General features: G+C 49.3%; 1 protein-coding gene across 1 annotated transcript in view; it reads left to right on the top strand.

Annotated features, from left to right (window-relative positions):
- The first annotated feature begins 13,451 nt into the window (after positions 1 to 13,451).
- Positions 13,452 to 20,123, top strand: part of STEEP1 (STING1 ER exit protein 1) — a 39,727-nt gene continuing 33,055 nt past the window's right edge. Inside the window, exon 1 of the mRNA XM_089664687.1 lies at positions 13,452 to 13,629. Coding sequence (XP_089520813.1) covers positions 13,506 to 13,629 — 124 coding nt within the window. The 5' untranslated portion in view covers positions 13,452 to 13,505. The remainder of the gene's footprint in view (positions 13,630 to 20,123) is intronic.

Here is a 20,123-nt window from a genome sequence, read left to right as displayed (position 1 = left end):
TGCTATATCCCTGTATGTCTAATGCAGTCCTGGTCCCAGAGTTTCTCCTCAGCTATATCCCTGTATGTCTAATGCAGTCCTGGTCCCAGAGTTTCTCCTCAACCATAACCCTGTATGTCTAATGCAGTCCCGATCCTCGAGATTCTCCTCTGTTATATCCCTGTATGTCTAATGCAGTCCTGATCCCAGAGATTCTCCTCTGCTATATCCCTGTATGTCTAATGCAGTCCTGATCCCAGAGATTCTCCTCTGCTATATCCCTGTATGTCTAATGCAGTCCTGGTCCCAGAGTTTTTCCTCTGCTATATCCCTGTAGGTCTAATGCAGTCTCGATCCCAGAGTTTCTCCTCTGCTATATCCCTGTATGTCTAATGCAGTCCTGATCCAGGGGTTCTCCTCTGATATATCCCTGTATGTTTAATGCAGTCTCGATCCCAGAGTTTCTCCTCTGCTATATCCCTGTATGTCTAATGCAGTCCTGGTCCCAGAGTTTTTCCTCTGCTATATCCCTGTAGGTCTAATGCAGTCCTGGTCCCAGAGTTTCTCCTCTGCTATATCCTGTAGGTCTAATGCAGTCTCGATCCCAGAGTTTCTCCTCTGCTATATCCCTGTATGCCTAATGCAGTCCTGGTCCCAGAGTTTCTCCTCTGCTATATCCCTGTATGCCTAATGCAGTCCTGGTCCCAGAGTTTTTCCTCTGCTATATCCCTGTAGGTCTAATGCAATCCCGATCCCAGGGTTTCTCCTCTGATATATCCCTGTATGACTACTACAATCCCGATCCCAGAGTTTCTCCTCAGCTATAACCCTGTATGTCTAATGCAGTTCTGATCCCAGAGTTTCTCTTCTGCTATATCCCTGTATGCCTAATGCAGTCCTGATCCAGGGGTTCTCCTCTGATATATCCCTGTATGTCTAATGCAGTCTCGATCCCAAAGTTTCTCCTCTGCTATATCCCTGTATGTCTAATGCAGTCCTGGTCCCAGAGATTCTCCTCTGCTATATCCCTGTATGTCTAATGCAGTCCTGATCCAGGGGTTCTCCTCTGATATATCCCTGTATGTCTAATGCAGTCTTGATCCCAGAGTTTCTCCTCTGCTATATCCCTGTATGTCTAATGCGATCCCGATCCCAGGGTTTCTCCTCTGCTATATCCTGTATGCCTAATGCAGTCCTGATCCAGGGGTTCTCCTCTGCTATATCCCTGTATGTCTATTGCAGTCCTGATCCCAGAGATTCTCCTCTGCTATATCCCTGTATGTCTAATGCAGTCCTGGTCCCAGAGTTTTTCCTCTGCTATATCCCTGTAGGTCTAATGCGATCCCGATCCCAGGGTTTCTCCTCTGATATATCCCTGTATGTCTAATGCAGTCTCGATCCCAGAGTTTCTCCTCTGCTATATCCCTGTAGGTCTAATGCAGTTCCGATCCCAGAGTTTCTCCTCTGCTATATCCCTGTAGGTCTAATGCAGTCCCGATCCCAGAGTTTCTCCTCTGCTATATCCCTGTAGGTCTAAGGCAGTCCCGATCCTAGAGTTTCTCCTCAGCTCTATTAGGCATATTAATAATAATCATCATAAGAATTAGAACTATAATTATACATTTTAAGAGACTCCATAACTCTACACAGGCCATGTTCTAACATCTATGCTGGAGGACCTGTGTAGAAAAGAGGTATATACCTACCTATTTTCAGGCTGCTGTGGTCCAATCACGTGATCTCCCCTGTGTCAGCCAGAGGCAGGGGAGAGGAGGGAGCTCTTGATAACTGCTGGAATACCTGGGAGTGGTGACATCAACCGTATGGTACCATGGGCCATCCATTGCCAAAGCTCAACAGCAGTCAAACCAATGTGTTTCAGGGGCTTCAAAAGTCCCCCTTCATCAGGGTTCTATTTTTCGTGAAAACCAGTAATTCAGCATCTGAACCCAATCACATGACCGTTTTGACTGGCCATGGTTGTGGAATGCGATGTCCAACAAGCTCCAAGTCTTGACCTCAACCCTACTGAACACCTTTGGGATAATTTGGAATGCCAACTGTGAGCCAGTTTTTCTCATTCAACATCAGTAACTGACCCCCAAGATCTTTTTGATCTGATGGGAATTAGAAAAATTGACTCACAGTTGGCATTCCAATTCATCCCAATGGTGTTCAGTAGGGTTGAGGTCAGCACTTGGAACTTGTTGGATATCTCATTCCAAAACCATGACCTCCACTCTTCTGGGAAGGCTTTACACAAGATCTTGGAGGACAGATGCTGATATTGAACGAGAAGACCTGGCTCATGATTGGTACTCAAATTCATCCCAAAGGTGTTCATTAGGGTTGAGGTCAGGGCTCTGTGCAGGACACTTGAGTTCCTCCACACCTGTAGGGTTGAGGTCCAAAGTTGTTCATTAGGGTTGCAGTCCAAAGGTGTACATTAGGGTCGAGGTCCAAAGTTGTTCAGTACGGTTGCAGTCCAAAGTTGTTCAGTACGGTTGCGGTCCAAAGGTGTTCAGTTGGGTTGAGGTCCAAAGTTGTTCAGTAGGGTTGAGGTCCAAAGGTGTTCAGTACGGTTTCAGTCCAAAGTTGATAAGTAGGGTTGAGGTCAAAAGGTGTTCAATGGAGCTGAGGATCAAAGTTGTTCAGTAGGGTTGAGGTCCAAAGTTGTTCAGTAGGGTTGAGGTCCAAAGGTGTTCAGTAGGGTTCAGGATCAAAGTTGTTCAGTAGGGTTGAGGTCCAAAGATGTTTAGTACGGTTGAGCTCCAAAGGTGTTCAGTAGGGTTGAGTTCCAAAGTTGTTCAGTAGGTTTGAGATCCAAAGTTGTTCAGTAGGGCTGAGGATCAAAGTTGTTCAGCAGGGTTGTGGTCCGAAGCTGTTCAGCAGGGTTGAGGATCAAAGGTGTTCAGTAGGGCTGAGGTCGAAAGTTGTTCAGCAGGGTTAAGAATCAAAGTTGTTCAGGAGGGTTAAGAATCAAAGGTGTTCAGTAGGGCTGAGGTCGAAAGGTGTTCAGTAGGGCTGAGGATCAAAGTTGTTCAGGAGGGCTGAGGATCAAAGTTGTTCAGCAGGGTTGAGGTCCAAAGTTGTTCAGCAGGGTTGAGGTCCAAAGTTGTTCAGCAGGGTTGAGGTCCAAAGTGGTTCAGCAGTGTTGAGGTCCAAAGTTGTTCAGCAGGGTTGAGGTCCAAAGTTGTTCAGCAGGGTGGAGGTCCAAAGTGGTTCAGCAGTCTTGAGGTCCAAAGTGGTTCAGTAGGGTTGAGGATCAAAGTTGTTCAGCAGGGTTGAGGTCCAAAGTGGTTCAGCAGGGTTGAGGATCAAAGTTGTTTAGTAGGGTTAAGGATCAAAGTTGTTCAGTAGGGTTGAGGATCAAAGTTGTTCAATAGGGCTGAGGTCAGGGCTCTGTGCAGGCCACTTGAGTTCCTCCACACCAAACTGGACCACGATGCCAGGGCCATGGTCAGTAGGCAAGAGGCTAGCCTGCAGTCCCCTCCAAACGCCCCTGTTCCGGTTGGGTCTGTCACACCAAGTCTTTATGGAGCTGGCTTTGTACACAGGGGACAGTCATGCTGGAACAAAAAAGGGTCTTCAGCAAACTGCTACCACAAGGTTGGAAGAGCACAATTGTCTACAATGTCGTTGTATGTTGGAGAATTACCGGGACCTTTCACTGGAGACACCTGAACTCCATCATTTGGAAGGGGGTTCACATTCTTTTGACCATACAGTGTATGGTTGCAATAGTCATTAAAAGAGGGTGCCTCATACTTTCGGTCATACGTTGTACATTTCGCTGAAAGAATAAAAAAAGATCCATACCTAATCTTGTTATGTCTCTGAGTGCACTTACATGGAGTATTATCGATCGAAGAGCAAAGCTTCGGCATTGCACGAAAAAAAAAGCCTCCATTGATATCTTAATAGCTGGAGCCCGCCATATCAATCATCTCATTGACTAAGGATCAGAAGAACGAAAAGTAAAGTGGAGGGTCTACTCTAAGTTCGGTTTCCAATCCTGAAGGACATGAAAGCGCCATAATGCATTCTGTAGAGAATTAGACCTACGACGGAGGTGGAGATGGACATCCCGAAGACCTTCACCGCTCAAAAATAACGTTTTCCAGCCACACTTTGTTTCAAGTCAACATTGAAAATACAAAGAGCCTCTCGGAGGTCAAGCCTACCCTGGTGATATTGACTGAAACCATCCTGAGGAACGGGAGGCTCAGATGATTGATTTTAGAGGAAGCAATCTAGGAGGCTGGTGGATGGTGTTTCAAGAAATCTTTAAATTCAATATTCCCACGTACCTGCTAAGTCAAACCCGTTCCGTATGAAAAAAAAAAGGTCTAATTATGCCGGAGAGCCTGAGTACCGAGTGACCTTGTTCTGATGTGCACTCCATGGAAACTCGATGCGCTCAATAACCAGCTCGCGTGTGCGCCCCTCCCCAACGGCGAGTGCAGAGCACACACGGTATATCACCTTCTTTTTTTGCAGTGAAGTCTTTAGAATATTTAACCATGTAGGGTGCACCGAGGACGGGTGGCCAGGACAGGGACAACGACGCTGGCCCCTTACCAGTACAGGGCGCGCGCGCGCGCCTGCCAACTCCCGCCGTATTTGGACACAGCGGAGGTTTGTCGATGCTTCACGGCCGGGACCCGCTGATCGGCTGTGTCCAATCACAACCCGATGTAGTTGCAAAATCCCAACTCACACGTTCCTGTAGAGACCAACGGCTGGAACCGAGGTACTTCGAGAAATAGAAACGTCGACGGCACACCGGGTTTCTCCAAAACGCGTCCGAAGCAGGGGCGGATTGACCATTTGGAAACTGCCCGAGGGCCCGGGGTCAGTAACGGGCCCCATGAGATGCCCCTGGTACCTTTTTCATAGGCTTTTTTTAGTTTGGGCAAGAACACAGGGGCCCCTTGATCCCCTATTGCCCGGGGGCCCCATGAGTTGTCAGTCCGCCCCTGGTCCGAAGCCTTTCATAGTTACAAGAAAAGCCACGTTTCGGAGTCTCGCAGGACCCCCTTCACTAGGCATGCGACCCCCTTCATCAATCACAGTCCAGAGCCCTGTGCTCAGCTCCCGCTCGAGCAATCACCGCGGTACCGATATTTTACCGCAAGAGTTATTTACCGCAAAATTCTTAGTGAATTGCACATTTGCAAAAGATTTAGCGCCTGCGTTATTTTACCGCTTTTTCCTCAGCCGGTATTTAACTCTTAGTGAATGGACCCCTCCGGGTCTGGTATGGATTTTAAGGAAAACCCCACGCCAAAATAAAAAAAAAAAACAGCCCTTAGGACTGGGATGGATTTTAACCTCTTGGCGCCGGCCGAACGCAAATGTGAGGCCTCCCGGCGTCTGGGCCTAAACGCAGAGTGGCCGCACATTTGCGTTCTATTAAAAAAAAAAAAACATATGTGCTGAGAGCGTGCGCCCTGCGGTACTCACGGAATGGTCCCGATCTCCCCTTTCGATCGGGACCTTTCCCGATCATGTGACCGCCGTGATGGCGTGTCACAGGGGTCACATGACCCTAAACCCCACCTTGCCTCCCGGCTTCTGAAACCCTTAAAGGGCCGGGAGGCGCCGGCGCCAAGGGGTTAAGGGGAACACCACGCCAAAATTAAAAAAAAACAGCCCTTAGGACTGGTATAGATTTTAAGGGGAACCCCACGCCAAAATAAAAAAAAAACAGCCCTTGGGACTGGGATGGATTTTAACCTCTTGGCGTCGGCCGAATGCAAATGTGAGGCCTCCCGGTGCCTGGGTTAAGGGGAACCCCACACCAAAATAAAAAAAAAACAGCCCTGAGGACTGGTATGGATTTTAAGGGGAACCCCACGCCAAAATAAAAAAAAAAGCCCTGAGGACTGGTATGGATTTTAAGGGGAACCCCACGCCAAAATAAAAAAAAACAGCCCTGAGGACTGGTACGGATCTTAAGGGGAACCCCACGCCAAAATAAAAAAAAACAGCCCTGAGGACTGGTATGGATTTAAAGGTGAACCTCGCACCATAATTTAAAAAAAACCCCAGCTCTTAGGACTGGTATGGATTTAAGGGGAACCCCATGCCAAAATTAAAACAAAAAAACAGCCCTTAGGACTGGTATGGATTTTAAGGGGAACCCCACAACAAACTGTAAAAATAAAAATCGGCCCCATAGTGTCCTCTTTACCATTATCAGTGTAAAAAAAAATTTGGGGTCGCCACCAGAACAGGAATTGAGGGGAAATCTTGCAATGGGGACACTAGTTCTGGTGACAACTCACTTTGGAGAGATTTCCTCTCACTTCCTGTTTTGGCTATGAGACAGGAAGTGATGGGAATTCTTCCCCCCCCCCCCCAATGGAAAACCAACGGCACAAAAAAAAAAAAAAACAGCCCTTAGGACTGGTATGGATTTTAAGGGGAACCCCACGCCAAAATGTAAAAAATAAACAGCCCTTAGGACTAGTGTGGATTTTAAGGGGGACCTCGCACCATAATTTAAAAAAAACCCCAGCCCTTAGGACTGAGAGCGTGCGCCCTGCGGTACTCACGGAATGGTCCTGATCTCCTCTTTCGATCGGGACCTTTCCCGATCATGTGACCACCGTGATGGCGTGTCACAGGGGTCACATGACCCTAAACCTGACCCTGCCTCCCGGCTTCTAAAACCCTTAAAGGGCCTGGAGGCGCCGGCGCCAAGGGGTTAAGGGGAACACCACTCCAAAATTTAAAAAAAACAGCCCTTAGGACTGGTATGGATTTTAAGGGGAACCCCATGCCAAAATAAAAAAAAAAACAGCCCTTAGGACTGGTATGGATTTAAAGGTGAACCTCGCACCATAATTTAAAAAAACCCAGCTCTTACGACTGGTATGGATTTTAAGGGGAATCCCATGCCAAAATTAAAAAAAAAAAAACAGCCCTTAGGACAGGTATGGATTTTAAGGGGAACCCCACGACAAACTTTAAAAATAAAAATCAGCCCCATAGTGTCCTCTTTACCATTATCAGTAAAAAAAAATTTGGGGTCGCCACCAGAACAGCTATTGAGGGGAAATCTTGCAATGGGGACACTAGTTCTGGTGACAACTCACTTTGGAGAGATTTCCTCTCACTTCTTGTTTTGGCTATGAGACAGGAAGTGATGGGAATTCTCCCCCCCCCCCCCCAATGGAACACCAACGGCAAAAAAAAAAAAAAACAGCCCTTAGGACTGGTATAGATTTTAAGGGGAACCCCATGCCAAAAAAAAAAAAAACAGCCCTTAGGACTAGTGTGGATTTTAAGGGGAACCCAAATGCCAAAATAAAAAAAAAAACAGCCCTTAGGACTGGTATAGATTTTAAGGGGAACCCCACACCAAAATGTAAAAAAAAAACAACCCTTAGGACAGGTATGGATTTTAAGGGGAACCCCACACCACAAAAAAAAACCAGCCCTTAGGACTGGTATAGATTTTAAGGGGAACCCCACACCAAAATAAAAAAAAACAACCCTTAGGACAGGTATGGATTTTAAGGGGAACCCCACACCACAAAAAAAAAACCAGCCCTTAGGACTGGTATAGATTTTAAGGGGAACCCCACACCAAAATGTAAAAAAAAAACAACCCTTAGGACAGGTATGGATTTTAAGGGGAACCCCACACCAAAATAAAAAAAAACAGCCCTTAGGACTGGTATAGATTTTAAGGGGAACCCCACGCCAAAATAAAAAAAAACAACCCTTAGGACAGGTATGGATTTTAAGGGGAACCCCACACCAAAATAAAAAAAAACACCAGCCCTTAGGACTGGTATAGATTTAAAGGTGAACCTCGCACCAACTCACTTTGGAGAGATCTCCTCTCACTTCCTGTTTTGGCTATGAGACAGGAAGTGATGGGAATTCTCCCCCCCCCCCAATGGAACACCAGCGGCCAAAAAAAAAAAAAAAACTGTCCAAAATGGAAAGTTTGCTTTTAGCTTCTACTTTATCTTATCACTGTTTTCATTTGTTTTTAATTGTCCTTCTTTAGGCCATTTTTTGCGTTACGGCGCTGCGTTACTTTGACAACTGCGCGGTCGTGCAACGCCGCACCCAAATGAAATTTACGGCCTTTTTTCCCTACGAATGGAGCTTTATTTCAGTGGTATTGGATCGCCTGTGCGGTTTTTATTTTTTGCGCTATGAGCAAAAAAAACCCGACAATTTTGAGAAAAAAAACTATATTTTTGACTTTTTGCCATTTAAAAAAAAAAAAATCAAATTTCATCATAAATTTTGGCCGAAATGTATTCCGCTCCGTGTCTTCACTAAAAAAAAAATCCCGATACTTGTAAATGAATCGGTTTACGTGAAAGTTATGGCGTTTACAAATGGCGGTGTAGATACGGGGATTTTTGTTTTCTACTAGTAATGGCGGCGATCAGCGACTTATAGCGGGACTGCAGCGGGGCATTCTGACTCTGGGGGGGGGGGGGAGGGGAACTGACTTGGTGTCACTGAAAAGTGCTAAAAAACAGCACTGACACTATTAATGGCACTGGGCAGGAAGGGGTTAATGTGAGGGGCGATCAAAGGGTTAACTGTGTGCCGGGAGTGTTTTACTAGGGGGCGGGGTCTGTGTTTTTCACTGTAATCACACTGCTCTGGATGGCTGTGCTGTGCGCCCGAGTAAACAAAACAGTCTTCCTCCCCGCCGGTGATTGTTGGTAATCACCAGGCGCCGGTGGGTAATCACCGATCGGGACCCGGTGATTGACACCCGCGTCTGGGAATGATGGTGCAGTTAGGGCGCACGTGCGTCCCCTACCCGGAAATGCGCAATCACATACATATACGTGATTTTGCGCACCCGTGCCGCCGTGTAGCAGTATATATGGTATACGGCGCCAGGGAAGCGGTTAACCACCTGAGCTTTCATGAGCAGCCATATTTTGCTATTTGGCACTGCGCTACTCTAACTGGTAATTGCGCGGTCACGCAACGCTGCACCCAAACAAAATTTGTATAGTTTTTTTTTTTCCCCACACAAATAAAGCCTTCTTTTGGTGGTATTTAATCACCACTGTTTTTTTTTTTTTTTTTCTATTATTATATAAATGAAAAAAGATTTAAAATTTTTGGGGAAAAAAATTATATTTTTTTTAATACTTTCTGCTATAAAACAAACCCATTAAAAAAAATAATATTCATACATTTTGGACAAAATGTATTCTGACGCATGTTTTTGGTAAAAAAAAAAAAAAATCCCAATAAGTGTATATTGATTGGTTTGTGTGAAAATTATAGCGGGATATACGTGGGATTTTTTTTTTTTTTCAATACATGTGATCAGCGATTTATAGTGGGACTGTGATAGTGCGGCGGGCAATCTCACACCAACTGACACATCTCCAGTGACACTAATACAGTGATCAGTGATAATACTATACAATGACACCGGCTGGGAAGGGAGAAGAGACAAAGAGATCGTTCCCTCTCTACCAGGGGCGGACTGACAACTCATGGGGCCCCCGGGCAATAGGGGATCATGGGGCCCGTGTCCTTGCCCAAACTCAAAAAAGCCTATGAAAAAGGTACCAGGGGCATCTCATGGGGCCCCCTACTGACCCCGGGCTCTCGGGCAGTGCCCGAGTTGCCAAATTAAAAGGAGGCCCATGCGACATGGTGACAACATTCAGTGGGGAAACCCTGCAGATTTTGTTGGTTTGCCCCCTTACAGAGAAATGGAGGGTCTATCATTTTTATCATAGGTGTATCTTCAATGATAGAGACAGAATAACAACCAAAATTCCAGAAAATAACCACGATACAAATGTTATAAATGGAGTTGCAGTTCAGTGAGTAAAATAAATATTTGATCCCCCAAGCAAAACATGACTTAGTACTTGGTGGAGGAACCCTTGCTGGCGAGCACAGAGGTGAGACGTTCCTTGTAGTTGGTTCTCTGGTTTGCAGACATCTCAGGAGGCATTTTGGTCCACTCTTCTTTACAGATCTTCTCTAAATCCTTGAGGTTTCCTGGCTGTCGCTTGGCAACTCGAAATTTTCTATCGGATTCAGGTCTGGAGACTGGCTAGGCCACTCCCTGACCCTAATGTGCTTCTTTTTGAGCCGCTCCTTTGTTGCCTTGGTGGTATGTTTTGGGTCATTGTCATGCTGGAACACCCATCTGTGACCCATCGGTCATTGTCATGCTGGAAGACCCATCCACTGGAACACCCATCTAAGACCCATCGGTCATTGTCATGCTGGAAGACCCATCCACTGGAACACCCATCCATGACCCATCGGTCATTGTCATGCTGGAACACCCATCTATGACCCATCGGTCATTGTCATGCTGGAAGACCCATCCACGACCCATCGGTCATTGTCATGCTGGAAGACCCATCTACGACCCCTCGGTCATCGTCATGCTGGAACACCCATCTACGACCCATGGGTCATTGTCATGCTGGAACACCCATCTGTGACCCATCGGTCATTGTCATGCTGGAACACCGATCCACGACCCATCGGTCATCGTCATGCTGGAACACCCATCTACGACCCATCTGTCATCGTCATGCTGGAACACCCATCTACGACCCATCTGTCATCGTCATGCTGGAACACCCATCTGTGACCCATCGTCATGCTGGAACACCCATCTATGACCCATCGGTCATTGTCATGCTGGAACACCCATCCATGACCCATCGGTCATTGTCATGCTGGAACACCCATCTATGACCCATCGGTAATCGTCATGCTGGAACACCCATCCACGACCCATCGGTCATTGTCATGCTGGAACACCTATCTACGACCCATCGGTCATCGTCATGCTGGAACACCTATCCACGACCCATCTTCAGTGTTCTGGCTGAGGGAAGAAAGTTCTCATCCAAGATCTTACAGTACATGGCCCCATCCGTTGGCCCCTCAATGCGGCAAAGTCGGCCTGTACCTTTGGCAGAGAAACAGCCCCAAAGCATAATGTTTCCACCTCCGTGCTTGACTGTAGGGATGATGTTCTTGGGGTCATAGTCAGCATGTTTCTTCCTCCAAACACTATGAGTCGAGTTAAGGCCAAAAAGCTCCATTTTGGTCTCATGTGACCACGCCACTTTCTCCAAATCCTTCTCTGAATCATTTAGATGTTCATTGGCAAACTTCAGATGGGTGTGTAGATGTGCCTTCTTGAGGAGGGGGACCTTAATAAGATAAGTGTTCAGTATTCAGTCAGAGACAGATGTTCACCAATTAGCATCTGAAAGGACAGAGCAGCTTCTAGGCTGGAGGTGACACCTGGATGCCAATAAAACGTTGTCACCTATGTAGCCAGAGTTTGCCACCTTCTTGAAATCTAAAGGAAGAGCCCTAGCCAATTCGGCTTCGGGAAGCAGCAGGAGACCAGGAGTGGCTCCGATCTGTCTGCCAGCTATAATTTATACCGGCAGATCAGAGGAATCTATTTAATCTCTCATAAAAGCTAAAATATTAGTTCCAGAGAGATGAAAATACTTCCTTCTGATTGGACACAATGTGGGCTACATCTGCATGTAAAACTGTATTTGTAGCCCCTGTGGAATCCCAGAGAAACGCAGAAAACAGTTATATGGCGCCTGATTGCGACAGCTGAACAGTGATTGGTACTGTCGCGATCGGACTGATGCGCTGGTGTCAGAAATTCTACCCCTGACTTGGTGATTCAAACCGTTCCTGGTCCAATCGACTTTGGGCACTTCAGTACCCGGAACGTCCTGTGGGCTGGTACAGGAACACCCGCCAGGGTTGATTGGCCAAGAGATTCTGTGGACAGGTGTCTTGTCGGTAGGAGCACCTTCTTCCATTGGCAGGACTGATCTGTGTACCACATGAGCCCATAGCCGGTCTGCGGGAGCCAGAATCATTGCCTGCTGGTGGGGGATCAAATACTTATTTTACTCACTCAACTGCAACTCCATTTATAACATTTGTTCGTGTTTTTTCTGGATTTTTGGTCGATATTCTGTCTCTGTCATTTACAATACACCTAGGATAACAATTATAGACCCTCCATTCCTTTGTAAGTGGGCAAATGTACAAAATCTGCGGGGGAGCAAATCATTATTTTCCACCCCGTAGAGTACAGGGGCCCTTGTGGGCCTCCTCAGGGGGTCTGTATTTGTACAGGGGACCCTGTCAGAGGTTGGGGAATGGTCTGTATTTGTACAGGGGCTCCTCCCAGAGGCTGGGGGAGGGGTCAGTATTTGTACAGGGGCTCCTCCCAGAGGCTGGGGGTCAGTATTTGCACAGGGGCTTCTCCCAGAGGCTCGGGGAGGGGTCTGTATTTGTACAGGGGACCCTCTCAGAGGTTGGGGGTCTGTATTTGTACAGGGGCCCCTCTCAGAGTTTGGGGGAGGGGTCTGTATTTGTACAGGGGCCCCTCTCAGAGGTTGGGGGAGGGGGTCTGTATTTGTACAGGGGCTCCTCCCAGAGGCGGGGGGAGGGGTCAGTATTTGTACAGGGGCTCCTCCCAGAGGCTGGGGGAGGGGGTCAGTATTTGTACAGGGGCTCCTCCCAGAGGTTGGGGGTCAGTATTTACACAGGGGCTTCTCCCAGAGGCTCGGGGAGGGGTCTGTATTTGTACAGGGGACCCTCTCAGAGGTTGGGGGTCTGTATTTGTACAGGGGCCCCTCTCAGAGGTTGGGGGTCTGTATTTGAACAGAGGGCCCTCTCAGAGGTTGGGGGAGGGGGGCAGTATTTGTACAGGGGCTTCTCCCAGAGGCTGGGGGAGGGGTATGTATTTGTACAGGTGCCCCTCTCAGAGGTTGGGGGTCTGTATTTGTACAGGGGCCCCTCTCAGAGCTTGGGGGTCTGTATTTGTACAGGGGCCCCTCTCAGAGGTTGGGGGTCTGTATTTGAACAGAGGGCCCTCTCAGAGGTTGGGGGTCTGTATTTGAACAGAGGGCCCTCTCAGAGGTTGGGGGAGGAGTCTGTATTTGTACAGGGGCTCCTCCCAGAAGCTGGGGGAGGGGGTCAGTGTTTGTACAGGGGGCCCTCTTAGAGGTTGGGGGAGGGGCCTGTATTTGTATAGGGGCCCTTCTTAGAGGTTGGGGGAGGGGACTGTATTTATACTGGGGCCCTTCTTAGAGGTAGGGGAATGTATTTGTAAAGGGGCCCCTCTCCTGGTTGGGGGAGGGGTATGTATTTGTACAGGGGCCCCTCTCCTGGTTGGGGGAGAGGTCAGTATTTGTACAGGGGCCCCTGTGACCTCATAGGCTGGGGGAGGGGTCTGTATTTGTACATGGGCCCCTGTGGTCCCTCCCAGAGAACGGGGGAGGGGTCTGTATGTGTACTGTGGCCCCTGTGTAGGGCCCCAGTGATATCACCAGGTATCTCAGGCCCTCTGTCTACGCGGTGGGCGGAGTTTCCTTGGCTGTGTAGATTTGTGAATTGTCAATAAAGCTGTGCGGGGCGGAGGGACGTTCGGAAGCTGCGGCGGCCGGAAGTGGGGCGTGCCCTGTGTGTGTTGCCGGAAGTGGCGGAGAAAGAGAGAAGCGGGGATGCCGAAGGTGGTTTCCCGGTCGGTGGTGTGCTCGGACACCCGGGACAGGGAGGAGTACGATGATGGGGAGAAACCCCTCCATGTCTACTACTGTCTGTGCGGGCAGATGGTGCTGGTCCTGGGTGAGTGGGTCACAGGAATAGAGGGGGTCACCGGAATAGAGGGGGTCACACAGGAGGGGGGAGGGGATATCTCCTATAAACCATCATTATGTGTAAGATTACATTTCAGATTTTTATTTCTGCCTGTGTCACCCATTGGGGAGATTCTCCCTCACTTCCTGTCCCTGTGACACCCTTATAGGAAGCGGCATGGTTGTCACCGGCACAGGAAGCCACAGGCAAAGGTGACAACATTGCCAGAATTTCCGTCCTTTCCCCTTATAATGATAAAAAAAAAGTTTTGTATGGTGGCTCCATTGTAGAGATTTACAGTCACTTCCTGCCCTGGTGACTCTTTTAACAGAAATGGGTTGTCACCGGGACAGGAAGTCACAGACAGCAGTGATAAGATTGCCAGAATTTCTGTCCTTTCTGCCGCTATGCTAACAAAAAAAATTATTACATTTTTTCTCTGCTGGAGAGATTGACCTTCACTTCCTGTCCAGGTGACAACCTTATACAAAATGGGAAGTGTGGTGGTCACCGGGAGATTGACCCTCACTTCCTGTCCAGGTGACAACCTGCTACAGAATGGGAAGTGTGGTTGTCACCGGGAGATTGACCCTCACTTCCTGTCCAGGTGACAACCTTATACAAAATGGGAAGTGTGGTTGTCACCGGGAGATTGACCCTCACTTCCTGTCCAGGTGACAACCTTCTACAGAATGGGAAGTGTGGTCACCGGGAGACTGGCCCTCACTTCCTGTCCAGGTGACAACCTTATACAAAATGGGAAGTGTGGTGGTCACCGGGAGATTGACCCTCGCTTCCTGTCCAGGTGACAACTTATACAGAATGGGAAGTATGGTGGTCACCGGGAGATTGACCCTCACTTCCTGTCCAGGTGACAACCTTCTACAGAATGGGAAGTATGGTGGTCACCGGGAGATTGACCCTCACTTCCTGTCCAGGTGACAACCTTCTACAGAATGGGAAGTATGGTGGTCACTGGGAGATTGAGCCTCGCTTCCTGTCCAGGTGACAACCGAATACAAAATGGGAAGAGTGGTGGTCACCAGGACAGGAAGTCACAGGCAGGATTTTTTTGATATGGCTCCATTGGAGAGGGAGATTTACAATCGCTTCCTGTCCCTGTGACACTCCTGTACAAAATGGGAAGTAAGGTTGTCACCGGGACAGGAAGTGAGGAGGATTCACAGCTGGCAAACTTGACAAATGTTCCAAGGCTTCCTCACTCTGTCCAAATACAGTTTTGTCTGGTGAAGGAAAGCTGGACATCGGTCTGTTCCTGCAAAGTAACAATGTCTCTAAGGGGTGTGTCTATAGAAGGGGTTTGTAGGAGGTTGGGGTGTCGGGGGTCTGTAGGAGGTTGGGGTGTCGGGGGTCTGTAGGAGGTTGGGGTGTCGGGGGTCTGTAGGTGGTTGGGGTGTCGGGGGGTCTGTAGGAGGTTGGGGTGTCGGGGGGGTCTGTAGGAGGTTGGGGTGTCGGGGGGGTCTGTAGGAGGTTGGGGTGTCGGGGGTCTGTAGGAGGTTGGGGTGTCGGGGGTCTGTAGGAGGTTGGGGTGTCGGTTCCTGTAGGAGGTGTCGGGTCTGTAGGAGGTTGGGGTGTCGGGGGTCTGTAGGAGGTTGGGGTGTCGGGGGTCTGTAGGTGGTTGGGGTGTCGGGGGTCTGTAGGAGGTGTCGGGGGTCTGTAGGAGGTGTCGGGGGTCTGTAGGAGGTTGGGGTGTCGGGGGTCTGTAGGTGGTTGGGGTGTCGGGGGTCTGTAGGAGGTGTCGGGGGTCTGTAGGAGGTGTCGGGGGTCTGTAGGAGGTTGGGGTGTCTGTGTAGGCGGTGTCTGTAGGAGGTTGGGGTGTCGGGGGTCTGTAGGAGGTTGGGGTGTCGGGGGTCTGTAGGAGGTTGGGGTGTCGGGGGTCTGTAGGAGGTTGAGGTGTCTGTAGAAGGTGTCGGGGTCTGTAGAAGGTTGAGGTGTCGGGGTCTGTAGGAGGTTGAGGTGTCTGTAGGAGGTTGAGGTGTCTGTAGGAGGTTGAGGTGTCTGTAGAAGGTGTCGGTGTCTGTAGAAGGTTGAGGTTTCGGGGTCTGTAGGAGGTTGAGGTGTCTGTAGAAGGTGTCAGTGTCTGTAGAAGGTTGAGGTTTCGAGGTCTGTAGGAGGTTTCGGGGTCTGTAGGAGGTTGAGGTGTCTGTAGAAGGTGTCGGTGTCTGTAGAAGGTTGAGGTTTCGGGGTCTTTAGGAGGTTGAGGTGTCTGTAGAAGGTTGAGGTTTCGGGGTCTGTAGGAGGTTGAGGTGTCTGTAGAAGGTGTCGGTGTCTGTAGAAGGTTGAGGTTTCGGGGTCTTTAGGAGGTTGAGGTGTCTGTAGAAGGTTGAGGTTTCGGGGTCTGTAGAAGGTTGAGGTTTCGGGGTCTGTAGGAGGTTGAGGTGTCTGTAGAAGGTGTCGGTGTCTGTAGAAGGTTGAGGTTTCGAGGTCTGTAGGAGGTTGAGGTTGAGGGGTCTGTAGGAGGTTGAGGGGTCTGTAGGAGGTTGAGGGGTCTGTAGAAGGTGTCGGTGTCAGTAGGAGGTTGAGGTGTCTGTAGGAGGTTTCGGGGTCTGTAGGAGGTTTCGGGGTCTGTAGGAGGTTGAGGTGTCTGTAGAAGGTGTCGGTGTCTGTAGGAGGTTGAGGTGTCTGTAGGAGGTTTCGGGGTCTGTAGGAGGTTTCGGGGTCTGTAGGAGGTTTCGGGGTCTGTAGGAGGTTGAGGTGTCTGTAGAAGGTGTCGGTGTCGGGGTCTGTAGGAGGTTTCGGGGTCTGTAGAAGGTTGAGGTTTCGGGGTCTGTAGGAGGTTTCGGGGTCTGTAGGAGGTTTCGGGGTCTGTAGGAGGTTTCGGGGTCTGTAGGAGGTTTCGGGGTCTGTAGGAGGTTTCGGGGTCTGTAGAAGGTGTCTGTAGAAGGTTGAGGTTTCGGGGTCTGTAGGAGGTTTCGGGGTCTGTAGGAGGTTTCGGGGTCTGTAGGAGGTTTCGGGGTCTGTAGGAGGTTGAGGCGTCTGTAGGAGGCGTCTGTATAAGGTTTGAGTGTTGATGTCTGTAGAAAGTTGTCCATGTCTGTAGGGGGGGAGGGGTTCTGTAGGGGGGGGAGGGGTTCTGTAGGGGGAGGGGTTCTGTAGGGGGGGAGGGGTTCTGTAGGGGGGTCTGTAGGAGGTATATAGGTGTGATGGTCAGGCGTCCTCCATCTACATTGTGGGTTATATTTGGACACCTCAGCGGTTTTGTCAGCAGAATCCACAGACCAGTTCTGATTGGACGTCTGCTTTACATTCATTAGTTGGGGGGAATATTTTGTATCTTCTCGGCGGAGATATTTTCTCTCCTCCTCAGACAACAATGGTAGAAAGTTTCCTTTTTTCCCCCCTCCCCCCCCCCCCCCCCCCCCTGGGGTTGCGGTGCCGCACATGTGGGACTCGGTTTGCTCTGAATCAGCGTCATGAGCTCTTATTATGCAAACAGAATAAGAGCTCCTCCGAGGTGGCCCCTTCCTCCGAGGTGGCCCCTTCCTCAGACGTGGCCCCTTCCTCAGACGTGGCCCCTTCCTCAGACGTGGCCCCTTCCTCAGACATGGCCCCTTTGTTAGGGGCCCTCTTGGTCTGATAGGGGGACACTCTATGGCAGCCTTTCTCAACATTTTCAACAATGGAACCCCTGCAACAAATGACTGTCATGATACAATAGTGTGATGGTCGGGGGAGGAACGCTCCTCACACTTGTGTCATCGGGAAGAATTACCCCGTACAGGTGGCTACAACCATCCATGGTGTCAGTAGAAATGTGTCTGAGAGTCAGAAATTACTCATTGCTCGAGGAACCTCCTAGCAACCTCTGGAGGAACCCTGGTTGAGAAACCCTACTCTATGGTGATGGAGAACTCATAGGGGGAACCCTCCTGGTGTGATAGGGGAGCACTCTAAGGTGATGGGGAACTCCTAGGGGCACCTACCTGGTGTGATGGTGGGGGACCCTCCTGGCGCGATAGATGGTACACTCTAAAGTGATGAGGAACTCCTAGGGGGAACCCTCCTGGTGTGATCGGGGAGCACTCTAAGGTGATGGGGAACTCCTAGGGGTACCCTCCTGGTGCGATGGTGGGGGACCCTCCTGGTGCGATAGGTGGGACATTCTAAGGTGATGGGGAACTCCTAGTTGGACCCTCCTGGTGCGATAGATGGGACATTCTAAGGTGATGGGGAACTCCTAGGGGGACCCTTCTGGTGCGATAGGTGGGACATTCTAAGGTGATGGGGAGCTCCTAGGGGTACCCTCGGGGTGCGATGGTGGGAACCCTCCTGGTGCGATGGTGGGACACTAAGGTGATGAAGAAACCCTAATGGGACCCTCCTGGTGCGATGGTGGGGGTCCCTCCTGGTGTGATAGGTGGGACATTCTAAGGTGATGGGGAACTCCTAGGAGGACCCTCCTGGTGCGATGGTGGATGGTGGGGGGTCCTTCCTGGTGTGATGGTGGGGGACCCTCCTGGTGTGATGGTGGATGGTGGGGGTTCCTCCTGGTGTGATAGATGGGACACTCTCTAAGGTGATGGGTGGGGGACCCTCCTGGTGCGATGGGTGGGACACTCTAAGGTGATGGGGAACTCCTATGGACGACCTCCTGATGAGATGGAGCAATCTCTGGTGTCAAGGGCGGGGTTCTAATTAGAGATGAGCGAATCGAAGTATCCGAAGTGGAATTCGAGTCGAATATCGGAAAAATTTCGATTCGTGCCGAATCCGAAAAATAGCCTAATTCGGACGCGCGAATCGAAATTTTTCAGAAAATGGCGGCTGACATGTGCGGCGACGGAGCGGGGATGTCTGGGAAGGCGCGCAGACAAGGCGCGCTGACCCATAATGCATTCCTCAACTACATGTGATCGCATCAGCCTATCAGCAGCCAGCCAGCCAGCACTGTGTAATGGTCGAGCTATAAATAGCGGCCATTTTGGAATTCTTCATTTGCCTGCAGTCATTGAACAGAGGCAGACCGCTCTGTACTAGGGACAGGGACAGAGTTAGGGCCACAGAAACGATAATTGGGGACAGAGAAAAGTTACTTAGGGACAGAGAACCATTACTCAGGGACACAGACTTGTTAATGAGGGCCACAGAATCGTTATTTAGGGACAAAGAAACGCTAGTTAGGGCCACAGAATTCATAATCAGGGACAGACAGAATTGTTACTGAGTGCCAGAGAATTGTTACTTAGGGCCACAGAAACTTTACTTAGGGCCACAGAATTGTTACTCGCACAGACACAGAACTGTTACTGAGGGCCACAGAACTGTTACTTAGGGCCACAGAATTGTTACTCGCACAGACACAGAATTGTTACTCAGGGCCACAGAACTGTTACTTAGGGACAAAGAAACGCTAGTTAGGGCCACAGAATTCATACTCAGGGACAGACAGAATTGTTACTGAGTGCCAGAGAATTGTTACTTAGGGCCACAGAAACGTTATTAGGGCCACAGAATTGTTACTCAGGGACAGACAGAATTGTTACTCAGTGCCAGAAAATTGTTACTTAGGGCCACAGAAACGTTATTAGGGCCACAGAATTGTTACTCAGGGACAGACAGAATTGTTACTGAGTGCCAGAGAATTGTTACTCAGGGACAGACAGAATTGTTACTGAGTGCCAGAGAATTGTTACTTAGGGCCACAGAAACTTTACTTAGGGCCACAGAATTGTTACTCGCACAGACACAGAACTGTTACTGAGGGCCACAGAAACTTTACTTAGGGACAAAGAAACACTAGTTAGGGCCACGGAATTCATACTCAGGGACAGACAGAATTGTTACGGAGTGCCAGAGAATTGTTACTCAGGGCCACAGAAACTTTACTTAGGGCCACAGAATTTTTACTCAGGGACAGACAGAATTGTTACTGAGTGCCAGAGAATTGTTACTTAGGGCCACAGAAACTTTACTTAGGGCCACAGAATTGTTACTCGCACAGACACAGAATTGTTACTCGCACAGACACAGAATTGTTACTCGCACAGACACAGAATTGTTACTGAGGGCCACAGAACTGTTACTGGGGGCCACAGAAACGTTAATCAGGGACACAGAATTGTTACTGAGGGCCACAGAACTGTTACTTAGGGCCACAGAATTGTTACTCGCACAGACACAGAATTGTTACTCAGGGACACAGAATTGTTACTCAGGGACACAGAATTGTTACTCAGGGACACAGAATTGTTACTCAGGGACACAGAATTGTTACTCAGGGACAGACACAGAATTGTTACTGAGGGACACAGAATTGTTACTCAGGGACAGACACAGAATTGTTACTCAGGGACACATAATCGTTGAATTAAAGAGTATGTCAGACAACATGCAGAGGAGTGGCAGAGGAGGCAATGTTTTAGGAGCGAGCAGACGTGGCAGCAGAGGAAGGGGTCGAGGCAGCAGTATTCGCAGCCAGAGGCCAGTGCTCCCGGTGTCATCCAGCGGTCGTGTCTCCACCG

The sequence above is a fragment of the Staurois parvus genome, unplaced genomic scaffold (genome assembly GCF_062004578.1).
Source record: "Staurois parvus isolate SC_StPar_1 unplaced genomic scaffold, SC_StPar_1.0 ptg001990l, whole genome shotgun sequence".
Taxonomy (NCBI): domain Eukaryota; kingdom Metazoa; phylum Chordata; class Amphibia; order Anura; family Ranidae; genus Staurois; species Staurois parvus.
Note: the sequence above shows the minus strand (reverse complement) of the source record. Positions and strands in the feature narration are given on the sequence as shown.